This window comes from Saccoglossus kowalevskii, chromosome 22 (genome assembly GCF_978046115.1).
Source record: "Saccoglossus kowalevskii chromosome 22, keSacKowa6.1, whole genome shotgun sequence".
Classification (NCBI taxonomy): Eukaryota; Metazoa; Hemichordata; class Enteropneusta; family Harrimaniidae; genus Saccoglossus; species Saccoglossus kowalevskii.
This window is the reverse complement of record NC_140662.1, coordinates 16,809,139-16,834,520: the sequence shown is the minus strand read 5'-3', so window position 1 is coordinate 16,834,520 and position 25,382 is coordinate 16,809,139. Positions and strand designations below refer to the sequence as shown.

The following is a 25,382-nucleotide window of genomic DNA, read 5'->3' as shown; positions in this document are numbered from 1 at the left end:
GTAACTGCTTGTAGATTACACACAATTTAGCCCATACCTTTTATGTGTCAGTTACTGTAGCTGAGCGTGGTGCACGTCTGCATACAGTTGCAAAAATCACAAGTGTTTATGACTGATAGTATGCATTAACTTATTCTCTATGGCAATCACATGTAATATTGTCAATTCAAATAATATGGGTGTATGGAAATTTAAAGGACTAGAGTATATTTCTTGAAAATTGAAGAGAGTATATTTATTTAAGCGTATTTCACAACTTAACACAGCGAACACATATATCTGTTTATAATAATCCAATTGCTATCATATTGCGGTTAAGTCATACAAGTCAAGCCTCAGACACTAATTACAATAAAATATTGTCATTTGTTGAGAAATGCTTAACGACAGTAATGTAAATGTTAAGGTTAATAACTTCAAAACAAATGTTTCGATTACTATTAGTAACTACGTAAATTACAAACACATGAAGCTAAACAACTGGTTTTTATTCATTTAAAGAGTAATAATGCATGTAGTGGAAATGAATGATCAAAAAGTCGAGTATACAAAAAGGGTTGCATTGTCTGTAAATTACATCATCATTGCATTTGTTTCATGATAGTAGTTGAGTCGGCCATTTTTAGATGTAAATTAAGGACTGGTTATATTGATGCATCATATCCCACCCGGTTGTAATGATTTCTGAAAATTGTATTACTCAATGCGCATGCGCGTTGTAGCCGTTAAAAGTGATTCATTAATTCTTGTCTACATATGATTGCCATGTTACATTTATAATGGTTAGATACCCTAGGATATCAACTCAGTATCGTACTAATTCATACTCGTTATTCTTTACATTGGTAGGAGTTTCGTAGATATTCTCCTGGATGTCGTTTTTATTGACATCAGCGTAGTGCTGTTTACCGCCAACGATGGATTCGTATTCATTCACTTTGACGTCATTCTTAATGATGGACATGTAATGCTGGTCATTTTCTGTGATATCAGTGTAATGGCTGCCAACGGTATTGTTTAGCTGGTTTGTTGATGATGCGTTGTCAATGCTGTCTCTTCCTTTTTCTTTACTTGTCCTTTTTCTGCGACATAAGACAACTACAACTATAATAGTAACCACTATAACAACCAAGGCAGTCCCTGTAGCACTTGCAGATGGTAACAAAATATTGGGGTCTGCAAAAGAAAATGGATATAACAATGTTATTTGAGAAAATACTGACACCGGTAAGTCATCTCCTACTGTTATACACATGCTGTGTACTTCAATATTTTACCCACTATCTACCAACAGTATCAACTTTCATCAGAAACCCATCTCCTAATGTGTTTCAAATCACGAATTTTCTATTAGGCATGTGATAATTTCTTGAGATTTCCTCACCTATGTAGTCGGGTGTTGTAATCAGCGGACCAACAAAAAGTGCACTTGCATTTACCGTAATCTGAATAAAATAATAAGTGAACGTGCTTAAAATGTTTAACACATGTCCATGTACAATCTATTACCTTAAAAATCGATTTAGGCCTACCTATTGCATCTACGTGAAATTATCTAAGCATATGAACTGGTCTGGTAATATATAGTTGTATCGTTTCATTAAAATGCAGTTGGGATAATGCGTGTAAATAAATAATGGCCACAGATGATACAGTATACCTGTATATGCACATTAACTAGGACGGGGTGGGTCACATATATCCGCTCGACCGACCCTTCTATGACAATTTAAAGCAAGGCTGACACTTGCACGACTTTTCGTGCCATTTTGGGGCACGTACTGGGAGGCTCCCGCACTGCTCACACATAGTTCACGACGAGTTCACGAATGCGTGCCCCTCAGTGTCCACGTTAACACGAACTGGCACGAGTTCATGCATAGTTTACGCATAGTTTGCGCATAATTTACGCACTTCTCACATTGGCACGACGAGTTTGCGCAATTCGGACGGTGTCGTGCCGACTTGGGCAAGTAATATAAAAAGGGGTCCTCCCCAACCCCTGGTTATTTTTTGGCTCTTTTGTTTTAGGCATGTTGTCTCTGTGATATAAGTTGTCTCTGCATTGATGGCACGAATAGTTCACGACTACTTTACGCACTTCACGAAAAGTTTGCGCATGGAACGAGCAGCTCACGACGAGTTCGCCATTCCAGAGATTGCCAGCGAAGAGACAACTCATCACAGAGACAACATGCTTACAACAAAGCCGTGGCACGACTTGCCACGACAAAATCGTGGCCAAAAGTTGAGCAAGTGTCCACCATGCTTAAGTTACGCGTAAAATAACCATATTCTGTTTGGTATAAATTATGCTTTTCTGAATTAACTGTACCTGGGCCGATCTTGTCGTCGTGAGCATGGCATTGTTTGTTACTGTGACTGTAAATAAATAATCATATTCTTTATTTTCTTCGCGGTCTTCGGTTGTTATGCCCAGCAAGTCTTCATTGAGTTCCACGTCGTAATCCCTAAAATAACACTCGCCATCTTTCGGTATGCAAGCACAGCTTGGAAGATCACACAACGAAATGCCGATCTGAAAACGAAGATATACATCGGTAATGCATAGCAAGGATCGCGTTAGACACACCCGTGCGGTTCATAAATTGTTTATCTTTAGACTTTACACAACAACATTGTTATTCGTTCATTTGCGAGCGGTATATGTGCTTATTTGGCGTATGTACACAAATTATGTTCTAATTATACGGACATACCAGTGGCCTTCTGATAGCTATGTTTTCCTCGCCAAGTGAAACGTTGACGTCAGACATGGCAGTCAAATTCCAATGAATATTAAGTAATCCACTATGCTCGTCGTAGGTTCGAAAAATAATCCTGGATGCGAAAATAATGGGTATTTAAAACCAACAAACGTGAGAAAATGGTGTCCAAAATTCTGGAACATGTGGAGGGGCTTTATATGTATGGTGTGTCGTGAATTAGGAATATGCAAATAACAAATGCGTATCACGTGTTTTCATGCATCAATATCGCCACACGTTTTGTAGACAAGTGAGCGTAAGGTGGGTGTAAAGAATGTAATTTCATTTTCTAATCACAGTTTGATTATCTGTTATTTGTGTGGGAAGTAATTATTGACCAAAGTAAAGGGAAGACTCGTGGAGAAGAACACTTTCTTCAGACAATTTTGAAAACATACGTTTCTTCTTTTGACACATGTCTCCCATTTGCCGCTTTACAGCATGATTAAGAATTTATATGACTCATCACAGGGCCTTAGCGATGAATTAATAACTTCATTTATAAATGATGACATTGTAATTCATTTTTAACGTTTTATCCCGGCGGAACTCGCACAGCTTTCGAGCAAAAGGGTATACTTCCCGACCAATAAAGCTGCAAAACTATGAATTCAATCGAGCGGGGACGTTAGCTTAGATAGTCAAGCCCGGATTTGAGTTCGGCTGAGATGTTATATTTCCGAAATTATATGCGATATATTGTACCGAAACAAAAAGAATGCACCTTGTCTGTGATTCATCGATCCTTGGTATGTCATGAATCGCTGGCGGTGACGAATCTACGTGAATCAGTACATCGTCCTGGTTTGTATTGCCCATCACATCTGTAGCTCTCACCCATAAATGAATGGAATCGCCATCGCGGCGAGGTATATTAATTCTTTGCTTTTCAACCTGTAGAAAAAAAGAAAGGTTAGTTGAAGACAAAGGACATAAATAATCAGAGACCAGATAATGTACAAGGTTTAGGACAAAAAAATACTCTCGTAGTGGTATGCGGATTGAACGTCACCACTCACCTTAATATTCTCAACGTCATGCCAGTTTTCAGAAGGAGAAGTAATTGTACGCCCTCCCTGGTGGTCTATGCCGTAATTTACTTCGAATCGAACGATGGCGTTGACATTCGGTATTGCCTCACGTGATCTGGTTGTTGGAGGTTGACCTGTGACTTCTTCATAATCTGGCGTCAATGGAGGTGAATTATCTTCAATGGCATTAAGAAATTTGTGTTCCTTGTGAAACCAGTTATAAAAGTGTCCTGGCCAGTGCAGCACAACCTGTGAGGGAGTCATTGCATATATTTATAGTCTATAAAAGGAAATACCGTCAACATAAGACACAATGAGATGTATATGACGTACTAGCTGGTAATGTATATGTAAAATTGGCCAACCCAACTAATGTCGTGGTCGGCGTTTCATCGATTCTGTCTTCATAGCACTACATCACGACAGACCAGGTTGCACCGAAACGACGTACGCCTGCTTTTCGTGCCGACGTACGTGTCTGTCACTCTATGGCATAACACTTATTGTTGTAGTTTGGTGTTGTTTACAGCGTCCTCTGTAAACAGTCTAACAAAACATATTGTGTTATGCAAGGGAAGGTTGAAGGATGCAGAAACAGTGGACGGCCAAGAAGAGAATGGGAAGGTGACATCGAAGAATGGATAGAGAATGGGGAGCAGCTTTACCATCTTGCTGATGACAGAAATGGCTGGAGGAGGTACGTGTGATCATGGGTGCACCAATGGCCTCCTGCAGCTATGGACTAAAGGAGAAAGACAGCGACCTCTTACTTGTGGCCCAGTATTATTTGAATCTTGAAGATCAGTTTGCCAAAGGTGGGTGGTATTTTCCGCTGCAGAGTCAACCCATATAAGGAACTGGTCTGTTGTATTAACTCCGTTGACATCATCAAATATTAGGAATCGCCTGGCTCTATTATGATTACCAGCTACGTCATCAACAGTCAGCATAACACAATACACTCCTGGAATGTAAGGATATATTAATTTATTTAATTAATATGTTGAATTTATCACTTCTATGGGCGGTAATTGTATTGTACGTGTGTAGCTTGTAGATCTACTATACCTGGGTTACTTAATGAGATAGTGAACTATGTAGTTGGTAGATATAATATACCTGGGGTACTTAATTGGATAGAAAACTGTGTACCTGGTAGATCTACTATACCTGGGTGATTTAATGTGATAGTAAACTGTGTAGCTGGTGGATCTACTTGTCCACTCATCACGGGGGGTATTGACCTATATCCTAATACATCACCATATGCTTGCATCTTATATACTTCATACGCATATCGTAGTATACCAGACAGATCGTCATGCCAACCACTATACTGAACAGATATATCACGCTGTGGTGATAATAGAAATATTAAGAAGTAGTAGTGATTTTTAATAAGCAATCAAACACACAACAAAGTTTAACAACTACGTAATAACACTACCACAAGTTGAGTTATTCGTAGTTGAAAGTGGACATGGCCTACAATGACAGTAGGCGGGTTCAATGTTTCAAATGTGACAGTCACCTGTGACACGACGTGGTGGAGCGTACTCAGGCTACCAAAAGTAGCTAACTGGAAGCTTGGTATTTATAGCACCATATCAGCAGAATGTGTGCGGAGAAAAAAAAATAACCAAACAATGTGAACATTCGCTGCCGTCTTCACAAGTTAGTGTATTTTGAGTTTGGTAGAATTCCATTAGCATCAGTTAGGCAAAGTGCTATTGTCCAGAAATGCCGCGAACACAGGAAATAGGAGGCAAAAGAGTGTATTGGGCACGGATTGGCAACAATGCAATATTTGAAAAAAACACTACAACAGACAACACTCGGCGAAGTTATCTCTGCCACTTAAGAGTGTGAATTAGTCAAGTGGCATTGGCACTTCGCAACGAGACGACCAGCCTTAAGATATCGAGATATCCGACCATACATTCATGTTTGTCGAACAATTCACACTCGCTCCGTATATGATTTCACTGTAGCAGTAGTCTATTCGTGGCTTTGGTAAGAACGGGTAGTATATTTTGGAGTGCGCGTTTGATGAAACGTACATTTACAGACTCTTGGTGAAGAACCAATCTGTAACAATATATGACGTATTGTATGATCTGTAAAAAAAACTCACTGACCATTTAAGTATCAGTATTCATGTGATCACGAAATTGAGTTTAGAAGTCATTCCTAAACAGACTTTGAGTGATTACAACATTTTGTTAGGTTCGGGTAATACACACCATGGCATTCACTGACGTCTTCTCTATTACATTATTTCAGGATTTCTTGCCAAACCGACTGATTTTATTATATTTTATGGTGGTCACAATAATCAGTGTTTTGCATATAATAAAATTAAGAATGCAACTTTAATGCAACAAAGTTGACTCACAGTTTTAGTTATCGCTGGGCCCCTATCGAGCATATTATCAGAGCAACTTCTGGTAACTGTACAATGTTCTGGAGGCTGATAGTCCAGGGTAAAGTCTGCGGTATGTGCTATATCTATTCCTGTGTAATAATTCTTTGGATTAATTGTATAATTGGAAGGTGGGTCATAATTCCTTATAGTAATGTATCCACCATTGCGAGCCTTTGCTGTGAAGTAAATCCTGTCAAAAATAAAATTCTATTATGAATAATATGACAAAATGAACTTCGAACTTGAGTGGCTGAGTGTACTGTCACTTGATTTGGTGAGGCGAGTTTGAATTCGTATGTAAACTAAAATTAATCAATTGTTTAGTTTACAAGATGCAACATTAAAAAACGCAATTTATCGCAGCAAAGTTTTATATCCTTATTTGTAGTCGTACCTGTCCCCATGTTGAAAGCTGAAAACAATATCACCTGTGACGTCACAGTCGTGCATAGCTTGATGTGGATTGTCCTGACTGTATCCAATAAAACATGTGACATTCCCATTTTTGACATAATTTGCACCTAGATAAACAAAATACCGGAAATATTAGATGTTGAGTACAAATTTACGAACATTCAAAAACTCGATTAATTAACTCGATATAAAATGATAAACTCAACTTGTCTGCAATCTTACCTCTGATAACCCACCAATCATAAGATGCTGAAATGACGCCAACTTTGAAATCTTCCACATAATACTGCTGTGGCCAATCAGCGGCGTTAGGACCTGTGTAACTGTTATGCCACTCAACCTGGATACGATCTGGTTGGATATTTGTGTAAACAGTTGTAGGTGCCGTCACGTAATCGTCACAGTCGGCGTTCACTCTGTAGTCACCTGTCGTCTGAATCAGTGTTCCTGAACAGTATTGCATGACGGCAGATGTATTCACTGAAACATAAGAATACATGTATGTTACTACATTGGAGAGAGATATAAATTCAATATTGGTATTATAATTTAAATGTTATCTGATAATAGCCAAACATTTTGAAACGAAAATAAACACGGCAAAACGATAAATATGATGGCACGAAAAAGCAAATAGTGAAATATTTTTATCAGAACTTGTTCATTATTTCACAGTTATGAAATATATACACCTACTTTGCAGGCAGTTATTTCCACTGAAGTTCGGTGCACATGAACACGTTGAGGGCGTTGTCGTGCATCGTCCAGGGTAACAAAACTGACTATCTGGACGCCAGGAGCATCTCTCTGTAATTGTACGTGTATATGGTAAGTACATGTATCCCGCATTCACAAATGGCAGTCGAGATCTCGTTGGGAGCGAGAACGCCACGGGATATGTTCATTTGTCGTGTCCGTCGTTGCCATGGCTGCACATATTGGCCAGTGGAAGTAGACGCGGTACGGATGGTAGAAAATGGAATACCATTTGATGCATTATTTGAGGGGCAAAAATACTTCTCGTGGCCGTCGGACTTTTAACAATCTCCAAATAGTGTACATTCAAGTACATAGACTATCATCGTCATATACTCTTATGAATAATTATACCAATTATATAATTATATCTATTGTTGTTTGTGATGTTTTACATGGTGAACAGATCACAACACAATGGAAAATACACATATTCGCGTAATACTATCATAGTGTGACATTAACTTACGTTCACATATCCTGTTAAAATATCCACCGTCATCTATCAATTGATATGCAGTAATATTCGGACCTCTCTCATAGATACATCGTTCACATGTATGATTCGTTGATGAAGTACAACGTAATTCTTGGCAGTTAGCAATAGCTATACAAGCTGTAAGTAAAAACAGTGAAAGTAAAATTTGTATTGTATTTTGTAATGCTATATATATATGCGTTAGTATTGTTAGATATGCAGTTCAGAGTGTTTGACCATGACCATGTAATATGACCGTGAAATATGCAAATACCGTGAAAAAATCACATAATTTCGTATTTAGCACTGATACTGATTAAATGTACATAACTTTTAAAACAGAATGTATTGGCCAAAAAATGTAACTCTGCGCCAAACGTCGTCTCTATATCGACAAATATTTGCAGTAATCAAACAAAATAATTACTTGTTCCAATTAATAACATCTGAGCTTTTTACTTAAAACTGATTGTACGCAATTATATCGTGAAATAATGCACTACTACAGTTGAACCATAGGTATGATGTCAACAGTTCAATCTGCCTCATCCATAAACAGTCAGCAGACCGGAATTTGCATTATAATTATTGAAATACAGATAATTACTGCATTGCACTATTGCACTGAACTGCCTAGCCGTATGGGATTAACCTAATTGGGGTTCAATGTATTCAATCTATCATAACTGGAGAGATTATGAATCACAAATAAATCAAATACTTGTAAACACGTGTGATAAAGTAAACATGAATAGAAATATGGCGTTGCTGAGTTTCAATATCACGTGCAATAAATTGTCTATATTATACTTCGCTCGTTGAAAAGTGATTTACATAGCATCATGACGTTTTAGTCAAAGTACGCTGTGTGCGTTTGGTCTTCATTCACAACACATCCTCTATTAATGTCTTCTGTGAACGTCCATGAGTGAATGATTTGTTTACAAATGTATACCATCCTTGGAAATGTAGTAATTGAAATCCTCAACCCATCTTATTACCAAACGCTTCAGCGTGGTATTAAGAATTTGTTTTCAGGGTTGGGTGATACAAAGGTGGAAAATGGTTGCACATAAGGGGGTAATCCCTGGAATTGCAACAGAGAGGGTTCAGACCGAAATACAATATATAGTGTTTTCATGTTTCGTCTGATATTTCTGTGGTATTCTGCTGCTGTAACTAATGCAATATTTGTTCTAAAATTCAGTGTATTGTGTGCACTCAAGGATTATTCGTTTTTTGCTGAAAACACCCCTATTTTTTAATGGCAGATTCGAGCTAGGTTCACTCCCACTGGGAAATGTGCATTGTCGCTTGAATGAGGGCTAATTAAACACATTTTCCAGACCGGCGAAATAGTATGTAACAGCCAATTGTAAAAGCCTATCACATGATTTTACTGAGAATGTCAACATGGAAAGAGGCTATTCCATTTTACGCAGGAATAATTGGGAGTAGAATATGTGAGGGATTGTATAATCAGAGATGTGTATACTGAAAAGTAATATCTATCTTTTTTTACATCGCTGAGCGTTTCAGTTTTAGTATATTGGTTTGAAAATGTTGAACTTGCATGATTTGTAATGTGTTTTTTACTGAAACTCCCCTATTGATCGAACCCTGGGTTTGAACGAGAACGGCACACCACGTGATTCATTTGCATACAATGCTGAAGGCAAACATGCCGTGCTACTGCGATACTCCACTGACGGGATGACTTACTAGTTCTGCATGCTACAACTTCGCTTGCGATGTTGCTTGTTAGTCATGGATTAAATTAATCTTGATTACCAGTTAAAATGTTGCTCATTTGGCGTTGGTAATCTTTATTTGGAACTGAGTAACGCCGCAACGTTGCCAGCAGAAGCCTCCTGGTACTTCGTACTATGATAAAACTCGGTCAACATATATCAAGTTCTCTCAATCGCATCTTGAATTTTCAAGGTGAATGTTCCGGCGAAGCACTCCACTCTATATCACCTTGAAGTATTTCATTAGGACTATGTGTATGTGACAATGCCCTCACAGTTTAGAATCAGTTTAACAACAGCCAATCATATAACTTCTTTCTTCAACGCGCTTGGTCAAGCTATCAAAATCTTCGAGGCGGAGCTAAGTCACTAAACGCCCCACGTTGCTATTTAAGACGCGCACCACTCTACCATGTATTTCTATGGACTGCGCGAGCTGCTGTGCACTGGTCAAAAAATCGAGAAAACAGCACAAACTTAACTTTGAAGAAATCCAACCAAATTTAAATAGTTTGCATATGCAGGGGGTAACAACAACCATCCCAAAATACCGTTTTCTGTTAATTTAGTGGTCTTTGTTTCACCATGATGGTTGCCAGGTGGTGAAAATGCCTGACCCGAGAATAAATGTCGCTGAGCACAGCTAAATCTGTGTTGGCTTGGATGTCGAGGCGATACAGCGACAATATCCATACATCATGCAAGTCACTGATATTCAGACCAAAGCTATTCAAGCTTTACTTAATAATAGTGGTAATAGTGTTGTCACCACTGTTGACTATTATAGAAGAGTAGGTGTTATACCCCAAAGCTTGTGATATCACTGCAACACATATCGGCAGTAATGAAGCCAAAAATATCAGAAATGCAGAGCTCCGAGCGCTTTCTGGCAGTCTTTGTAACAAAGCATTCTATTGGTCGGTAAACCTTCTATCGCGCAACCACGTGACTCATTACCGCACGGTGTTGTAGAGGGAGGAATGTCCGAACGGAACAACACCGTGCAGGCGGACGATGCTCAATCGTAGTATTCCATGTGATGTACACCTAATATGCCAAAAATGTTGCTGAACGATTTGAACTGGATAAAAATAGCAGATGAAAATTTGTTTACAAAATAAAAATACTTAGGTTGCCAATGAAAACAAGCCGGTAAAAAACAAGCAATATGTTTTCGGCTGTTACCGTGGAAGGACATGAACGTCGTGAAGCTAACGTCGGTTTATAACTAAAACTAGGCACCATATACGAGGTTCGCAAAATAACATTCAGTCTTTAAAAGTCACTTTATTTTATTGCTAGGACGTATTCAGCCGTTAAATGTATTATTTCCAACCGTTTTGCGATAGTATTTTCTAGATTGGAGGCAGCATTTACAGTTTATTCGAAGTTGCGTTGGAATTACGTTGATACAGTGTAACAATGTCGGCGCCGGTGATCTCTTACCAGTGCGCAACGTAGCCAGAATAAAAGGCATGATCATTTGGCCACTGCTGTTACAAGACTGGTAGGAGGTAATAAATTTGAGGCGAGAGTATTCAAAAAACAGATTTTGGCTGTTGGCATGGTAGCGGTGGGTCAGGATTGTTTTTCCAATTAGTGATGGTACGACCTACTTGTCAAGTATGAACAAAATCAGCCAAGCCAAAAAAATCACAGAAGAGTTAAAAAGCCATTCCAGGTGAACAGTTCCTCTAACTTTGGGGTCAACTTTCTCATTAATGAAAAAAGATATCAAAAATCCAAATAGTAACTTTGTGCCCACACTCAAGCCGAGTACAATGAGCTATGTCTGAGGTGTTGTATCACAGGGAGTTGGGCAAACTTATGTATTTTAATAAATTATTGAATAATAAAATGTTATATAACTTTTCTTTTACCCCCCCCCTTCCTGGTATCTATTTCAAGTAATCACTGATATTTGTTTATACCACTCTTTCCTTCATCACAATCTTTGTTACTCGCTAATGTTATATGCAGATTTTAATGCGCGATGTAGACGATGTAGGATATAACAAAGTCTGTGGATATAGAGATATTTTTACTATAATAGGGTGCGTCTACATCTCGCATTAATATGCAAATGCAATGCAAATGAGGTCTGAGCGCAAATAAAGTAGTCCCTTCAGGAGTACTGTTTTTCGAAACATAGCCGAAATAAACAATATTTAGAAATACAATATTTTTCCCTTGGGGTACATAAATATACTTGCAGTACATACAGTAATGGTAATTTTAGGCAGTCACTTATTTTGATTAAAACTAATTTGCATGTCACCCACGCAATAATGTTTTCGATATTTTCACGGTCGATATGCAAATAAACATGGTATTTCCATTGGCTACCGAACTATTTTTATTTTGTAAACACATTTCCGTCTGCTATTTTTGTCAGGTTCAAATCATTCACCAGCATTGTTGGCATGTTACATGTACATCACATAGAAAACTAGGATTGGGAGAACTTAATGTATGTTTACCACCTGGAAACTGAGTTTTATAAATCTTAAAGGGCTCTCGGAAGATTCACCCGCAGCCTGGACCCGCAGTAAAATCATACAACTATGGAGCCGCAACTATCGAGATACCAGGAGGTTTCTGCTGGCGACGTTGCGGCGTTACTCAGTTCCAAATAAAGATTACCAACGCCAAATGAGCAACATTTACCGGTAACCAAGATTCAGTCTATCCACGACCAGCAAGCAACATCACAAACGTAGTTGTAATGTGCAGCTCACGAGTCAGCGACGACCGATGTCAACGAAAGTCATTCCGTCAGTGAAGTACCGCAGTTGCACGGCATCTGTGGAGGAACTTTTAACTTCAACATAAACCGTGTATCGTAGTAGCCCAGTTTAATGCTCCAGTCAATGTAAACCCCAACCCCTCCCACCTTGGGCAATGCGGGACAAATGTGGGGCATCAGACAGGGTTTACAGCCAAACTGTGCCCGTGGAGGGGGGGGGGATAGCCGTGTTTTGTGTCCCGTCATCGACGCTAGCATCGCTAGTACTCTGCTGATAGCAAGCATGGCAGACAGTGGCGATCGGTGGGAGAAATGTGGGGGTTTGTTTTGGGTGCGGATTTTCCTATCCATCTTGCCCCAGAAGGTGGGGCATTTCGCAAATTTCACAACAATAATTTCCAAATCCCCTACTAAACCCCGAGGTTGGGAGGGTCACGGGGGGTTGACATTGACTGGAGCATAAGTTCTGGTTCTATCGTGGTCCCAACTAAAGGGAGACAGTCGTTGTGTCGCGTCCTGTTCGGTATGGGACTCATAGCAACGTATACAATGCGTGTAAAATACATTGTTTATTTACAAGAAATTCGAACACGCGCTGCGCGACGACCACCGCGCTTAAAAATCCACGAGTTATTTATTTGGACAATGACTCAAATCAGATGTCTGATTATTTTATTTTCACACGTAGTGACACGCGTTCTACACTGACACGCGTTGCTAGGTCGCAGTACTGTCTTGGAGCATATTAATGGGCAATTGGGTTCCCAGACCTAAATTTCTATCCCGGTTTGTTGCACGTTCTTTCTTTAACATCAAGTAATAGAATATGAGACATATATAATAATAACAGAACCCCACGCCCTCCCCGTGGCTTCGCTAGTGAAAGTACGGCAGCATCACTCGTGAAAATAACTTCCATACGCATTGAAAGCCACGGCGAGGGTATGGGGTTCTGTCATAATACTTCATTATCACTAAAAACATTTTTCCCCTGAACTAAATTTCAGTGAAAATTCCATTTCCCTCATACTCTATTGAGACACAGCACAGTGAAAATTGGATTCACATGTAATGTTTGAAAATAAATTAAGTGAAATTCTACGTGACTTCATAAGAGTTGGATATGAACAAACTACACCCGACCCTACCACTCCATACACAATGTAATCTACACCCCAAAACATCCTTTCACCCACGGTTACTTCCGTGTTTCACCAGTGTATTCTATTTGACTTCAGGAGAAATTGAAATAAACAAATTAATTATAATCTAGTTGAACACTGATGAAATAAACTACTAGTACCTTGTCTTTATGTCAACTTGAAGTTTTTCATTGCCTACATCAGTGACTTCAAAATATATGTTTCAATCCCAGGAATTTCACTTGCTGTTAATTGCATGGGAGTGCCAGTCTTTCATGAATTTCTATTGTCATGTCAATTTCATGCGATTACTCGGAACATGAAGCTGTAACCACAGACCGTCTAGGTGCTGTAACTAAAACCTGGTGTAAGCACCGGTTAGGCAGTCTTGAACTATGCATGTGAAGCCACCTGAGAGGTCTAATATTCAATCCTATATATTTCTCATTGTTTGGTAACTATTTGCAACAAAAATCAATATAAAAATATGACCCACACAGCATTCTACAGGTTACTTGTAGATTATAGAGGTTCGTGTAAAAACATATTCACGTACTTGAGGAGACTCCTTCGACAAAAACACATCGTTTGCACCATTGTGGTAAAATTGTCGCAGAAAGATGCTGCCATTCTATATTCACAGCTAAATTGTATAACATGTATGGAATGTCAATGCTGTAAAAACTACGAAAAATACGGATATTTTTTCCCAAACATGCTCACCGAAAATGTGTGTGGCTTGTGAAAAGAAGGTGTGCGACTTTCGTCAGTAAGTAATTTCAGTGACTCTGAGATTTTTATTTGGCGAGTGGTGGAGTAAATTTGATATTTTCTCAATTCATTTCAAAAATGCTATACTCGATAAATTGAGTGATTCACATTGCTGAAACACAGTTATTAAAACAAGTATAATAAAATAACATTTACTACTGTGCGTATTTCCCGTATGTTTTAGTAAACGATGTATATATGGTATTGAGTAATGATACTTCAAATATAAGTAATTTGTAGGAGATGTAATAGTAGATGGAATTGTGCATGGTGGATGTCTGTTAGATGTGATAAACCTGATAACACATGGTCATTCGGGCAGTGACATAATTTGTTGTCTGCCCTCGGGCTGTTGGTCAAGACCATAATATTAAAACAGGGGCCCTCCATATAACTTGCCAAGTTCGTTAATCGGAGGGAATAGTGTGGGTTTCCTTTATGAAGTATAAATTACTGGGGTGATTTATATTCAGAAATTCAAACAACTGATACTTTTTAAACGAGTCCTGGCAGCCTAGATATTCCGAGTTAGCGCCGAAAACTAGACATCACAATTGAACCATCGTGAGCCGTGGCAGTTGCATGATTTTGACACAGTCAACTCCGGGATTTATGTCAAATTGACCGGATCTGATGAGACACCCGGTATTTGTATTAAGTTGTATCTGGTAAATGAAGCCGGAGCTTATTTTTTATTAGCATGATACGACGACTCAACCCTGGTCTTAAAATAAGTAGAATCTGTTGACACACACCAGGGCTTTGTGTGAGTTTGCAGAAGACGATGACTCGCACCTAGTTTTCATGTCGAATTCGCAGGTGGGATCTGACAACTAAATCCATGGCTTCGTGTAGAGTTGTCAGGATCTGGCGATTAATCCCAGCTCTTGGTCTTAACGGGCTTCGTGTCGGGGTTGACAAACCCCAGCTACTCAATAACAGGCTTTGTAACAAGTTGGCAGAAGACGGTGACACAATCCCGGGCTTCTTATCGAGTTGGCAGGATCTGATTAGTTTAGTATGCATGCTTCTTTCTGATTCGGAGACAGTAACTGATTTAAAATAATTGTAAGTAACGCACACAATGTAGGAGAATGTTGTTCAAAGAAGATTTGTTTGAGGGCAGAAGACAATTATGCATTTGTTTAAACATTTTCTGGAATTTTAGACGAAGAGCACGTTATGAACAGATTTTAATTCCTTCCTTTCAGTCTCAGTTAGCGAGAGCTTCTAGAACTGTAAAATGAATTTCGCCGTGAGAAGAGTATTGTTAAGGTTCACCAGTCGTCGGCTACAGCCTAGAAACAGAGCGTGGAAATCTAGACTATAATCTCCAGTACCTACCTGACCTGATTCGAGAACGAAAGATTGAACCCGGAAACAGGCCGTGATAATTTACTAGGAAATAAGTACTATGCGATCAATTTCGCTCATACGCGGGTAAAAGGTTCCCCATATATAACGCCATCAAACGTCAGAAGCTACCAGTTAAGTTATAATTCACAAACAGCTTGCCAATGAGGACACGATAATTTGATTACATTTATTGTTTCATCGATCATTAACAATAACTCGCGAGATATATATTTATCTGTTTTATGATTTCAAACTCGCGCCGCATGTCGTCCGAGGCAATTCTTGGACACATTAATTAAATGAGTGTATGAATTAAGGGGAGGGGGTAATACATTATTCTCCATTGAAAATATTAATAATGAGGAATGAATTAATATTGAAACTAGTGTGTTGGGCGGAGGAACACGAAACCCACCTAAACTACATAGGTGAATAGATGCATAACAATAAATAACAACTAACTGTATTCACACAATATACCGTGCTCAACCGATCCCATTGGGGATTATATCTTTCCCCCTCATTATTAATAACAAATACTTTTGAACGTCAACACCAACGATTTCAAGGTGTTGTGTGAATGCCTAGTCTCTACTTATGAGCTACGTAGATGAATTGTTTTTCAATGCCACATGTAGTCACTGTGACGCGTTTGAGTTTTATATTCCCAAGTTTAAAAGAAAATTAATATTGCAATGCATTAATAAAGGTATGTACACAAAATAATTTAAAACAATCTTTGAAAAGAGCGAAAATGAAAAATTACAAGTCTTTGTTAGCGATTCACGTCGTAAACACTTCATTTACGAAACAATATACAAAGGTTGTACTGTTCAACTACAGGCATTTACCCATTATTATTCTCACATCCGACACCACCTGGTCAACCAGCTGGTTGCCCTTTGTAGTGTGGGCAACACTTGTGAGCAGGTTGCCACATCCTTGGGGAGGACTGTAAGATGGGTGGACCAAGCGTCACAAGAAATGAGCAGGCCTTGAATATAAACCCCGATCTGGACGTCCTTGTGTACTCACTGCCAGAGTTTGAGGGCATACAAAAGACCAAAAATACAAGGACTGACGGAGATCCACAAAGTGAAGAAGCTGTCGTTCGTCAGAAAGTATGCCAAGTTGATCCCAGAGGACTGGAAGAACTGTATTTGTTTAAAAATGATCGGTTCTACACCGATAGTGCTGATAACGTGTCTCCTTCTGCGCAGGTGAAGTGAGTGCCCGTACGATGGGATATCTGTGCTTCACATAGTCCCACAGAGACCACAGTAAACGCTTAATACTATCTACAGGAGATACTGGTACCGACACTGGTGCCCAGCATGAGCAGAAAGAAGAAGAGTAATCTTTTCACCGGCCGGAAGAACGATGCTCAGACATGGTGTTCGTGCAAGATGATGCACCTGCTCATACCGCCCGGGTGAGCTAGGAGTGGTGTTTTCAGAAAACTTTCTGGCTTTCTCCGTAAAGAAGAATGGCCCTCAACTCACCAGATTAAATCCAATTGAGAACTGCTGGGGGATACTGAATGACAGAATCTTCGGCTTTCGATCCCCTATGTCCATGAAGCAGCTAAATGCAAAGGTAGTGAAGGAATGGGAGAACATTTAGCCCTCGATACTTAAGGAATTGGTGCACTCTGTGTCTGAGCGGCTTAAATCTGTTATTAAAATGAAAGGGGGATACAGTGGGATTATGGGATTGTGTCAGTATGTTTTTATTTTATTGATTGCTAATAAATGTGAACCAACTTTTGGCACACGGTGTAGTCCATGGTGGATAAGGCATCGATGATGCACCACAGCGATATACAATTATTTAGAGAACAATTCACCATGTGGTAGTTGTATTCATTTCTTAACCTTTGCGAACATCAGTCTGAAAATTGTTTTTTCATGTTGTCATTCCTGTTCACGTGGGTAGCCGTTCTCATAGTTGTGAATAAATAGCATAAGATATGGTGACTTGGAGGATTGTTGAACTTTGCCAATGTAAAGTAGTCTATGGATTGTCATTGAAATGTGGTTGATAATGTGACCCATATCATGGGTTTCATGACAAAAGAGACATGCATCTGTGTTACGTAATTTAGACTTAAGAAAAATCAGACCACAGTCTTTCTTTGTGATCAGAGCAAGCAAGCAGTCTTTGAAGTTGGTCATTTCTTCGTGGTTGAACGATAACGATATTCCCCATACAGTATCATAGAGGCTCTTGTACTTCCTGATGTTTTGCTTTTGTATATTTCCCCCTATTCGAATTTTTATAGAGAACAGTTTAAAAGAATATCGCTGTCATCATCGATATACGTTAGCTCAAGTGGGTATTTTAGGTAAAGTGATGTAATGTGATGTCACTGTCAATGCCATGTCTATTTAAAAAAATCCATTGTGGTGGTATGGCTCTATGTACAATGTTGAGGGCGATATATAGCAGTCTTTTTGAATAAATCGACACGGATCCGTGTAATTCAACCGGTTACAATTTCCCAACAAATCTTCAATTTTCGTCAGTCCTGATTCACGAAAGCGCAAAATATTTAGTGGTTTGTGTTGTAATGGTTGCACAATTAGATTGTTGAAAATAACGTTTCTCCACATACTTCTTGATATGTGGTTCACTTTTCCTTTATTGTGTACATAAGTACCAGGTTTTCAATACTCGTATATCGCTATAGAAATCAGAGACACAATTTGGGTGGAGTAATAACAAATAGCTGTTTATTGTAGTTCAAGCAAATCACTTGTCTTAAAAAATAGTCCGTGAAAATAAAACTGGGATGCTTTAAACCAGAATAGAGATACCGTTTACATACTGTAGGCGGTAAGTAGCTGCTCGTGAAGAGGGGTAATTAAACCCTGTCTACCTTCATGGTTTGACATATAAAGTAATATTTGGTTGGGATCCAGTTGCGTCCCTGCCAAAAGAACTCAATAAAAAGAGTATGCAAGTAGTCAACCATATGTTTCGGCGGGCACAGACACATAAACCGGTGTAATAACTTTGAAGCGAAGAGCTGATAGAGTCCTCTATATGACATTTCTGGTGTATAAAAAATCGCTGGGTAAGAAAGAAGCTGATATCATCATAACGATGAGATTCACGTGTTGTCCACCGGAGTTAATTACTTCAACAACATTTATATCGCTCTTGCTTCTTATTTTAGCAGATTTGGTTCTATTGCAATAGAATAGAGTTCTCTGGAGAATGAATAACCTTGGCGCTTGCCTCGTGAAAAAGGTATATGGCTTGTAAGGGCATTTTTTATGCGTACAAGACTCTATGTGCCAGTATATATCAGTTTCGTGTATTTTAGAAACTGATTGCCAAAACCAAAGGCTTCGAGTGTTTTAAATAGAAATGATTTATCCGGTTAAAGGCTTTCCCCTGTGACAATAACGAGCTGAATATCATTTGGGTTAGGGAACGTATTTACGTCGCGCACTAGGTGTATGTTGTCAAAATTTGCCTTCCAAGTATAGAGTAGCTTTGATCATCCTGAATGATGTTACCAATTACAGATCTTAGCCTGGTTGAGATGCTTTCGTTAGAATCTTGTATTCCGCACTTAGAATACTCACAGGTCTCTAGTTTTTCATTAAACAATTGCTGCCCTTTTTAGGCAGAAGCGTAATCACCATACGCCGACATCACTAAGGAAGCTGACCCTCCTCAGGGCAAGCAGTGATTATTTGTTAGAGGTAAACCTCGCCTGTAATTAATCAATACCGTTAGATCTACATTTAGACAACATTATAACGGCAATAATATACTAACATAGCAATACCAGTGGAATGTGTAGTCTCATGAAAACAGAGCGTGGGTTCCCATCACCCATCTTACCATTGCGGCTCATCTGAGGCAATGGTGTCGGTTTCTTGAAGCAGATAAGAATCACTTAAGTGGCTCAACTTGAGTAATTCAATAAGTCGTTAACGCTTCATTGAGTCGCGACACCCGTGTGTACATTCCGTATAACGCCATTAGTAAATATAATAACCACCAGTCAACAATTTGATTTGCGCATTGTGTGATTCTTAGCATGTGATTTTTCATTAGCATCTTCAGTGTACCATATTGGCGGGAAAAGAAATACGGCACCCATGCAACCCCCATGTGTTTGTCGGGTCACGTTTAATATATCATTTACGCTTGGCGATTGGAATGGTATATCATCATGAGACCATATCATTACATAAAAGCTAAAGCACCAATACAACCTGCAGACGCTAATCGGGTCACTTGATAACCCCGAGTGATAACAAGTGACAATTGAGGTAGTTGTTTGAGTTCGTTAGACCTGTGTATATAGGTCGTTTGAGTGGTATTATTTCTCTGGGGCATGTATGATAACATGGCATCTCATTCTTTGTCTAATTGAACCCGGAAATGGACTATTGTACAGAGTCTGTAACTGTTCTGGTTAAAAGTGGACTAAACCGATCTGAGATAAGCGTAATTTGTGTATTATAAATGCCAACAATTTCACTAAATTCAGCTACTCTTGCGAATACGACTGCTCATCAAACCGGTCCACACTTCGATAGAATCGCGTACACGATTTTCAAATGATATAGTCAAATGATTATACGTAATATAGCACCTTATATAAATTGCCTCGGCTACTGTCACGGTGGATGTATTTTAATAATACGATTCCGATGTCACCTCCTACATCGCATTATGTTACTTACCACTAGTATAAGTACGAGAATAATTACGAGAATAATCAGTGTTAGGCGTCTGGAACGCGAAGGAATGACGCGGATAACTAGTAAATGCGCATAGAAATAGCTAATGTTGCTGAGCGGAAGGTTCTATCAAAAAAAATGGCAAAGATTAAATAAATGAAGGGTACGCGAACGGTTTTCCACAGAAAAGGGACGTTGTGATTTTTCCTCCGATTAAATGCCGGTGGTCGTCACGCTGCCTCATGTTCGATAAGGCACTCATAGCGATGTATACCACACGTGTAATATACATTGTTTACTTACATGAAATTCGAGCACGCGCTGCACGTCGACGACCACCGCCCTTTCGCCACTTCGAATCTAAAAACCGAGGTCCATAGTTAACAGAAATTAGTTCAGGTACCGGAAATTTCTTTTAACATTCAAATACTCTAATATGACTAATTTAGCATTTCTGGCATAGTCAGTTGGTTTTAAATTCATGGTTTTATCATTTAGATAATGTGTTCTATGCTCAATTTTACATATTTACTATGTTTTAATTTAGCGCATTTTCTAGTCAGCGATGTAAGCAAAATTAAAACCCAGTGAATAATTAACCCTTTTACAGTACATGTAGCTAGCTATTCACAACGACCTAATTACTCTGTTAACAAGTGTCATACGCGTCGACCCTGAAATTTGAGTAGTAACAATTGACATCCGTCCTACCACTGTTCTGTCGGTTGATATATGTTGGTACACTTGGCTGAATCTGTCTTTTTTCAGTATGTTTCTCGAAGCTAACGAAATAAAGTTTGAAAACTGCCGATTACATATACGTCATACCGGTGTTGGTAACACCGAGAATATAACTCAAAACTGAATACAATTCTTTACAATCAATGTATTCTCAACTACATTTGGTATTGATGTTTAACCATATCTTCAGTGGGATACTTTGCGTCACGTAAACAAGAAGGTAATTCGCGCCATTTTGAAAATATTCTTTATAAGGCATTACAAGGCTTGTATTTCAAACTCATTTAACATTATACTAAAATAAGCAAGCCCTCGGTTTATGAATTTCAATATTTTTCTGACGATGTTGTTTAGTATTGTATTGGATTGGAAGTAGTTAATGAGTCTTCAAATTCGTGTACAAGTTTGGATACTCGACTCATTGATTGTATGTGTAAATTAATTTGCATATTGTTATCTATAAGAAGTTTAAGTATTGCATCAGCATTGACATGTGCGCTATCTATTTCAGGGATGAAAAATAGTGTGTACAAATGCAAAATGGTTTAAAATATTGTTTTTCTAAAACCATTCTATATATTAATTGCATTTAGGTTTGGGAAACGTTTGAAAATTTGTCACATAGTCTCTATATTGTTATAACCCCTAATCAAATATATGCTTTATGTTAATTAAGTCTTCTGGTGGCCATATTGGATAAGAAAATCATTTTCATACATATCCCATACATTTATAATTTTAAAGTGAAATGATAATTTTCTTTTATTAATTATTAAGTAATTATTAACTTTTATGAAATATATTCAGTCATATTCTACTGTCAAATCCAGTCTGTCGAATACTGGCGTTTTAATGGGTACACAATAACAAATTCAACGTGTCTGTTGTGCGTTTTCTATGTTACATACGAGTGTTCATTTTGATCAACAGTAAATTCTTTGCATTAATACAGAAACGAACCTTAACATTATTAGCCTAGTTTGAGTACACTTTTATTTCACCAAAAAACAAAACAACAGTAAATGTAGAAATTGCACAGATAGTAAATACTGTACAATTAAATAAGTAAGTAAACAAATAAATTAATAAATAAAAAAATATATAAATGAAAGAATAAATAAATAACGAATTCTAATTAGAGGACTTCTATTTTTGGTGGGCATTACAGATATAGTTCATCATGACTAGTCGATTCCGTAACCCCTGTATATTCAAAGAACAATAGTGCGCATGCGTCAAAACAACTGCTCTCCATGAATTAATGAACATCGTCAGATCCTGTGTGACGGCTAAGAACCCAGTAAATAAAATAATAGGCTATGAAACTGAATGTGTTAACTGTCTCTTATCAAGACTGTCATAAGAGCCAGGACAGCCATGTCATATTTGCATTTTGAACGTCAACGAATACATACAAGTTTAAATAATGCTTAAGATGACTGTATGTTTTGAAAATACGATGGTCGAGACAACCCGCAAGAACAGATGGTATTGAAGAATCGATCCTAATTATGGGTGTTTAACCTGCTTTAGATCATAGTCTGTATCTGGTCGTTACATGTCACCTATGTTTAACTGTAACACAAGATTAGACCAGGAAATGACCTTTGTTAACCCGTCTGAAAAAAAAACGAACAAAGCGACGGCCACTAGACATCATGTATACTTTCAGATGACATTTGCAGATCCATCACTGGAATAGTTACAGCCTCCTCGTAGTACATGAACCAGTAAGTCGATATTATAACATATTGTATGAAAATAGGTTGCTACAGTAGTTAATGCTTCATGTTAGTTGAGATAACTACTATAATTACTACAGAAGGACTAATCATATCTATTTGAATACCATACATTACCATGAACTATTTAACAAATATAAATAGGTTAAAGACATTTTGAAGCCACATATTCACTCGCCTCTTTAGAAATATACTTCATCACTCAACTGAATTAATTATTTAAAAAAGGACAGCGGAATAACATATATTGTCATTACGGGCGAGGTAAATTCATTCATTTTTGTCGTTACTGTACAACATACACTTGAATACAACTATAAATTAATCAATATCCTACCGTTACATCGGTATGAGTCGCAATATCCTTCACAATCATCCTGATAGTAACTATAGTAGTATCCTGTATAGTACTGTCTTTGGTATCTATAAGACGTTCTGTATGGTGCATAAAATTAAAGAAAAGTTGAACTATATACCATCTAAATCCACGTTACAAAAATTTATTATTTTCGTTCAACCAAACTCACCAGTTGTAATTAGTAATAGAGGGTTACAAATAAACCAATGTCAAGCCTGTCAACCCCTATGTTGATAAAAGTGTATATTTTCGTTTGGGCTATCAAATGTCAGGCTTTGGGCTGACAGGAACAGGGTAAATTACGAAATAGTTTTACTATCATCTACCCAATTGACAATTTCGACAAACATTAACTCCTTTATTACTAATTTACACACGTGAAAAGTCTGTTGAAAATCAAATGCAAAAGTGTACGTTTGTAGATAAAACTAACCTGTAACGAGTGCAGCTATCCCAACCCAAAATTCCACAGCTTGTCGAATATCGTCCTTGGTAAGAAACAGTTGTCAATGTAGACAACTGCTGACTCGAGGTATTTCGGAAAGTACAACTGTTTGGCCTATAAAAGTAGAAGTTAGATAGAGTTATGCATGAATAGTATCAATATATTTTTATTACACTGATATTGAATATAGTGAAGCTATCAATTGGTGTGCTAGATTATATTGGTTAGTGTGCACGACTGTCAGCTTGCCTTGTGTACGTTTGTATTTATATAACAAGGGTACAGGGAACTCACCATGCGCATGTCGTCTTCGTTCTGAGATACAGGAAAAGAATGAAAACACAAACGTTCGCCCAATTCGTTTTGTTTTTAAAGGCGCAACGGTACTTGTTGGTCATAGCTTCACACCTACAAGTTGACTTACTTTCACTTCGTCGGCGTCCGAACAATGAAGTCACTACGAGTTTACGCGGCAAGACACTGAAGCTGCCCTATGACCAGGCAAATATGTGTACACCAACAGTCTGTAAGATTCGCCCACACGTGACAGTGTTTAATGGGCGGTTGTCGTCACGCAGCGTGGGTTCGAATTTCATGTAAACAATGTATTTTACACGCGTTGTGTACAGCGCTATAAATCATATATCGAACAGGACTCTGCACGACGACCACCGCTCTTTAAACATTTACTGAATTTTGAAATACCTAAAACATAAGCACCATATGAAACGATTATGACTTGTAAACATCCCTACATTGTAGCTCTGTTCAACAGAGTCTGTAAAATCTGAATTGTAGGTGCTTTCTTAAATAAAATTCATTTACTTGTAATTTGCCCACTGTCAAGTGCTTAATTACCTAGTGTAACCACTGATACATAAACGCAGGGCGTATTGCCATTGGTTGTTGATATACATCACATATCCACCATGTTTGATGGTAAGCTTTTATGGCGATCATCAGAGCACGTCAAATCAGGTTTGTGATAATGACGTCATATCTGATGGTGCCGCACAAACCGTTTGTTCCATGTGCTTTCCCCTGAGCTCAATGAACGTCAAATATCTCATGCAATCTCACCACCGAAAGCATCATAAACAAACCACCAAATAAATAAATAAATAAATAAAATTAATAAATAATACTGTAGAATAGATGGAGTTATTATATCCAACTGAGGTTATTAATTCTATGTTAACACTCAAATATGAAAAGAAACATGCGAGACATGTTGGTGATATAGCATTGCACTCTGAGTGTTTTATTGTTTGCAGTCATAAAAACACCATTTTCTTTTCACAATAAAAAAATGAGAACGAAAAAAAAAAGCTGCAGACCCCAAATCATAATATTTTTGAATGCACTAGTCAAGTCTTCCACATACAAATATATACATACTATCTCTATTTAATTTATTTCATTTTATAATATTGTTACTGAATTCATTAAAACTAATTTGCTATCAAATTTCGCTTGATTTCATTGGATTTTTACTTTCACTATGCACAGCCATACTAAAACTCATAGAAGTGTTACATAATAATTTAACACATTCAATTCCAGCGGTAATTAATTCATAAATTCATTAATGTGCATAGTCGCATCAAGTAAGGCGTAGACCAGTAACAATAGTAGGGAAAGAGGGAGAAGGAAGGGAGGAAGGATATGGCATATTTGACATTCACTTGAGCCGTTGTTAAAATACATTTTAATAAATTCTGTTTCTGAAAATCTAAAATAAACAAATGACAACAA

The 25,382-nt window shown here is 38.0% G+C and overlaps 1 protein-coding gene across 1 annotated transcript; it reads right to left on the bottom strand.

Annotated features, from left to right (window-relative positions):
- Positions 1-209: 209 nt before the first annotated feature.
- Positions 210-24,054, bottom strand: LOC144350865 (uncharacterized). Its single transcript, XM_085495556.1, has 16 exons — positions 23,922-24,054; positions 23,616-23,741; positions 23,162-23,259; positions 7,864-8,010; positions 7,335-7,445; positions 6,861-7,118; positions 6,619-6,745; positions 6,195-6,414; positions 4,970-5,153; positions 4,570-4,763; positions 3,788-4,048; positions 3,493-3,662; positions 2,721-2,841; positions 2,336-2,539; positions 1,385-1,445; positions 210-1,176 (listed from the first exon to the last, which is right to left on the bottom strand). The coding sequence occupies exons 1-16, from the start codon at positions 24,023-24,025 to the stop codon at positions 806-808; spliced, it is 2,757 nt and encodes a 918-aa protein (XP_085351682.1). The 5' UTR covers positions 24,026-24,054; the 3' UTR covers positions 210-805.
- Between the last annotated feature and the right edge of the window lie 1,328 nt (positions 24,055-25,382).

What these genes read in the sequence shown, in the direction of transcription:
- LOC144350865 (XM_085495556.1), bottom strand. Translation starts at nt 24,025, where the DNA reads ATGACCAACAAGTACCGTTGCGCCTTTAAAAACAAAACGAATTGGGCG. An exon ending in GATAGCTGCACTCGTTACAG is followed by an intron (nt 23,260 to 23,615) that starts GTTAGTTTTATC and finishes TGCACCATACAG; the next exon opens with AACGTCTTATAGATACCAAA. An exon ending in TTTTAACAGGATATGTGAAC is followed by an intron (nt 7,446 to 7,863) that starts GTAAGTTAATGT and finishes GTACAATTACAG; the next exon opens with AGAGATGCTCCTGGCGTCCA.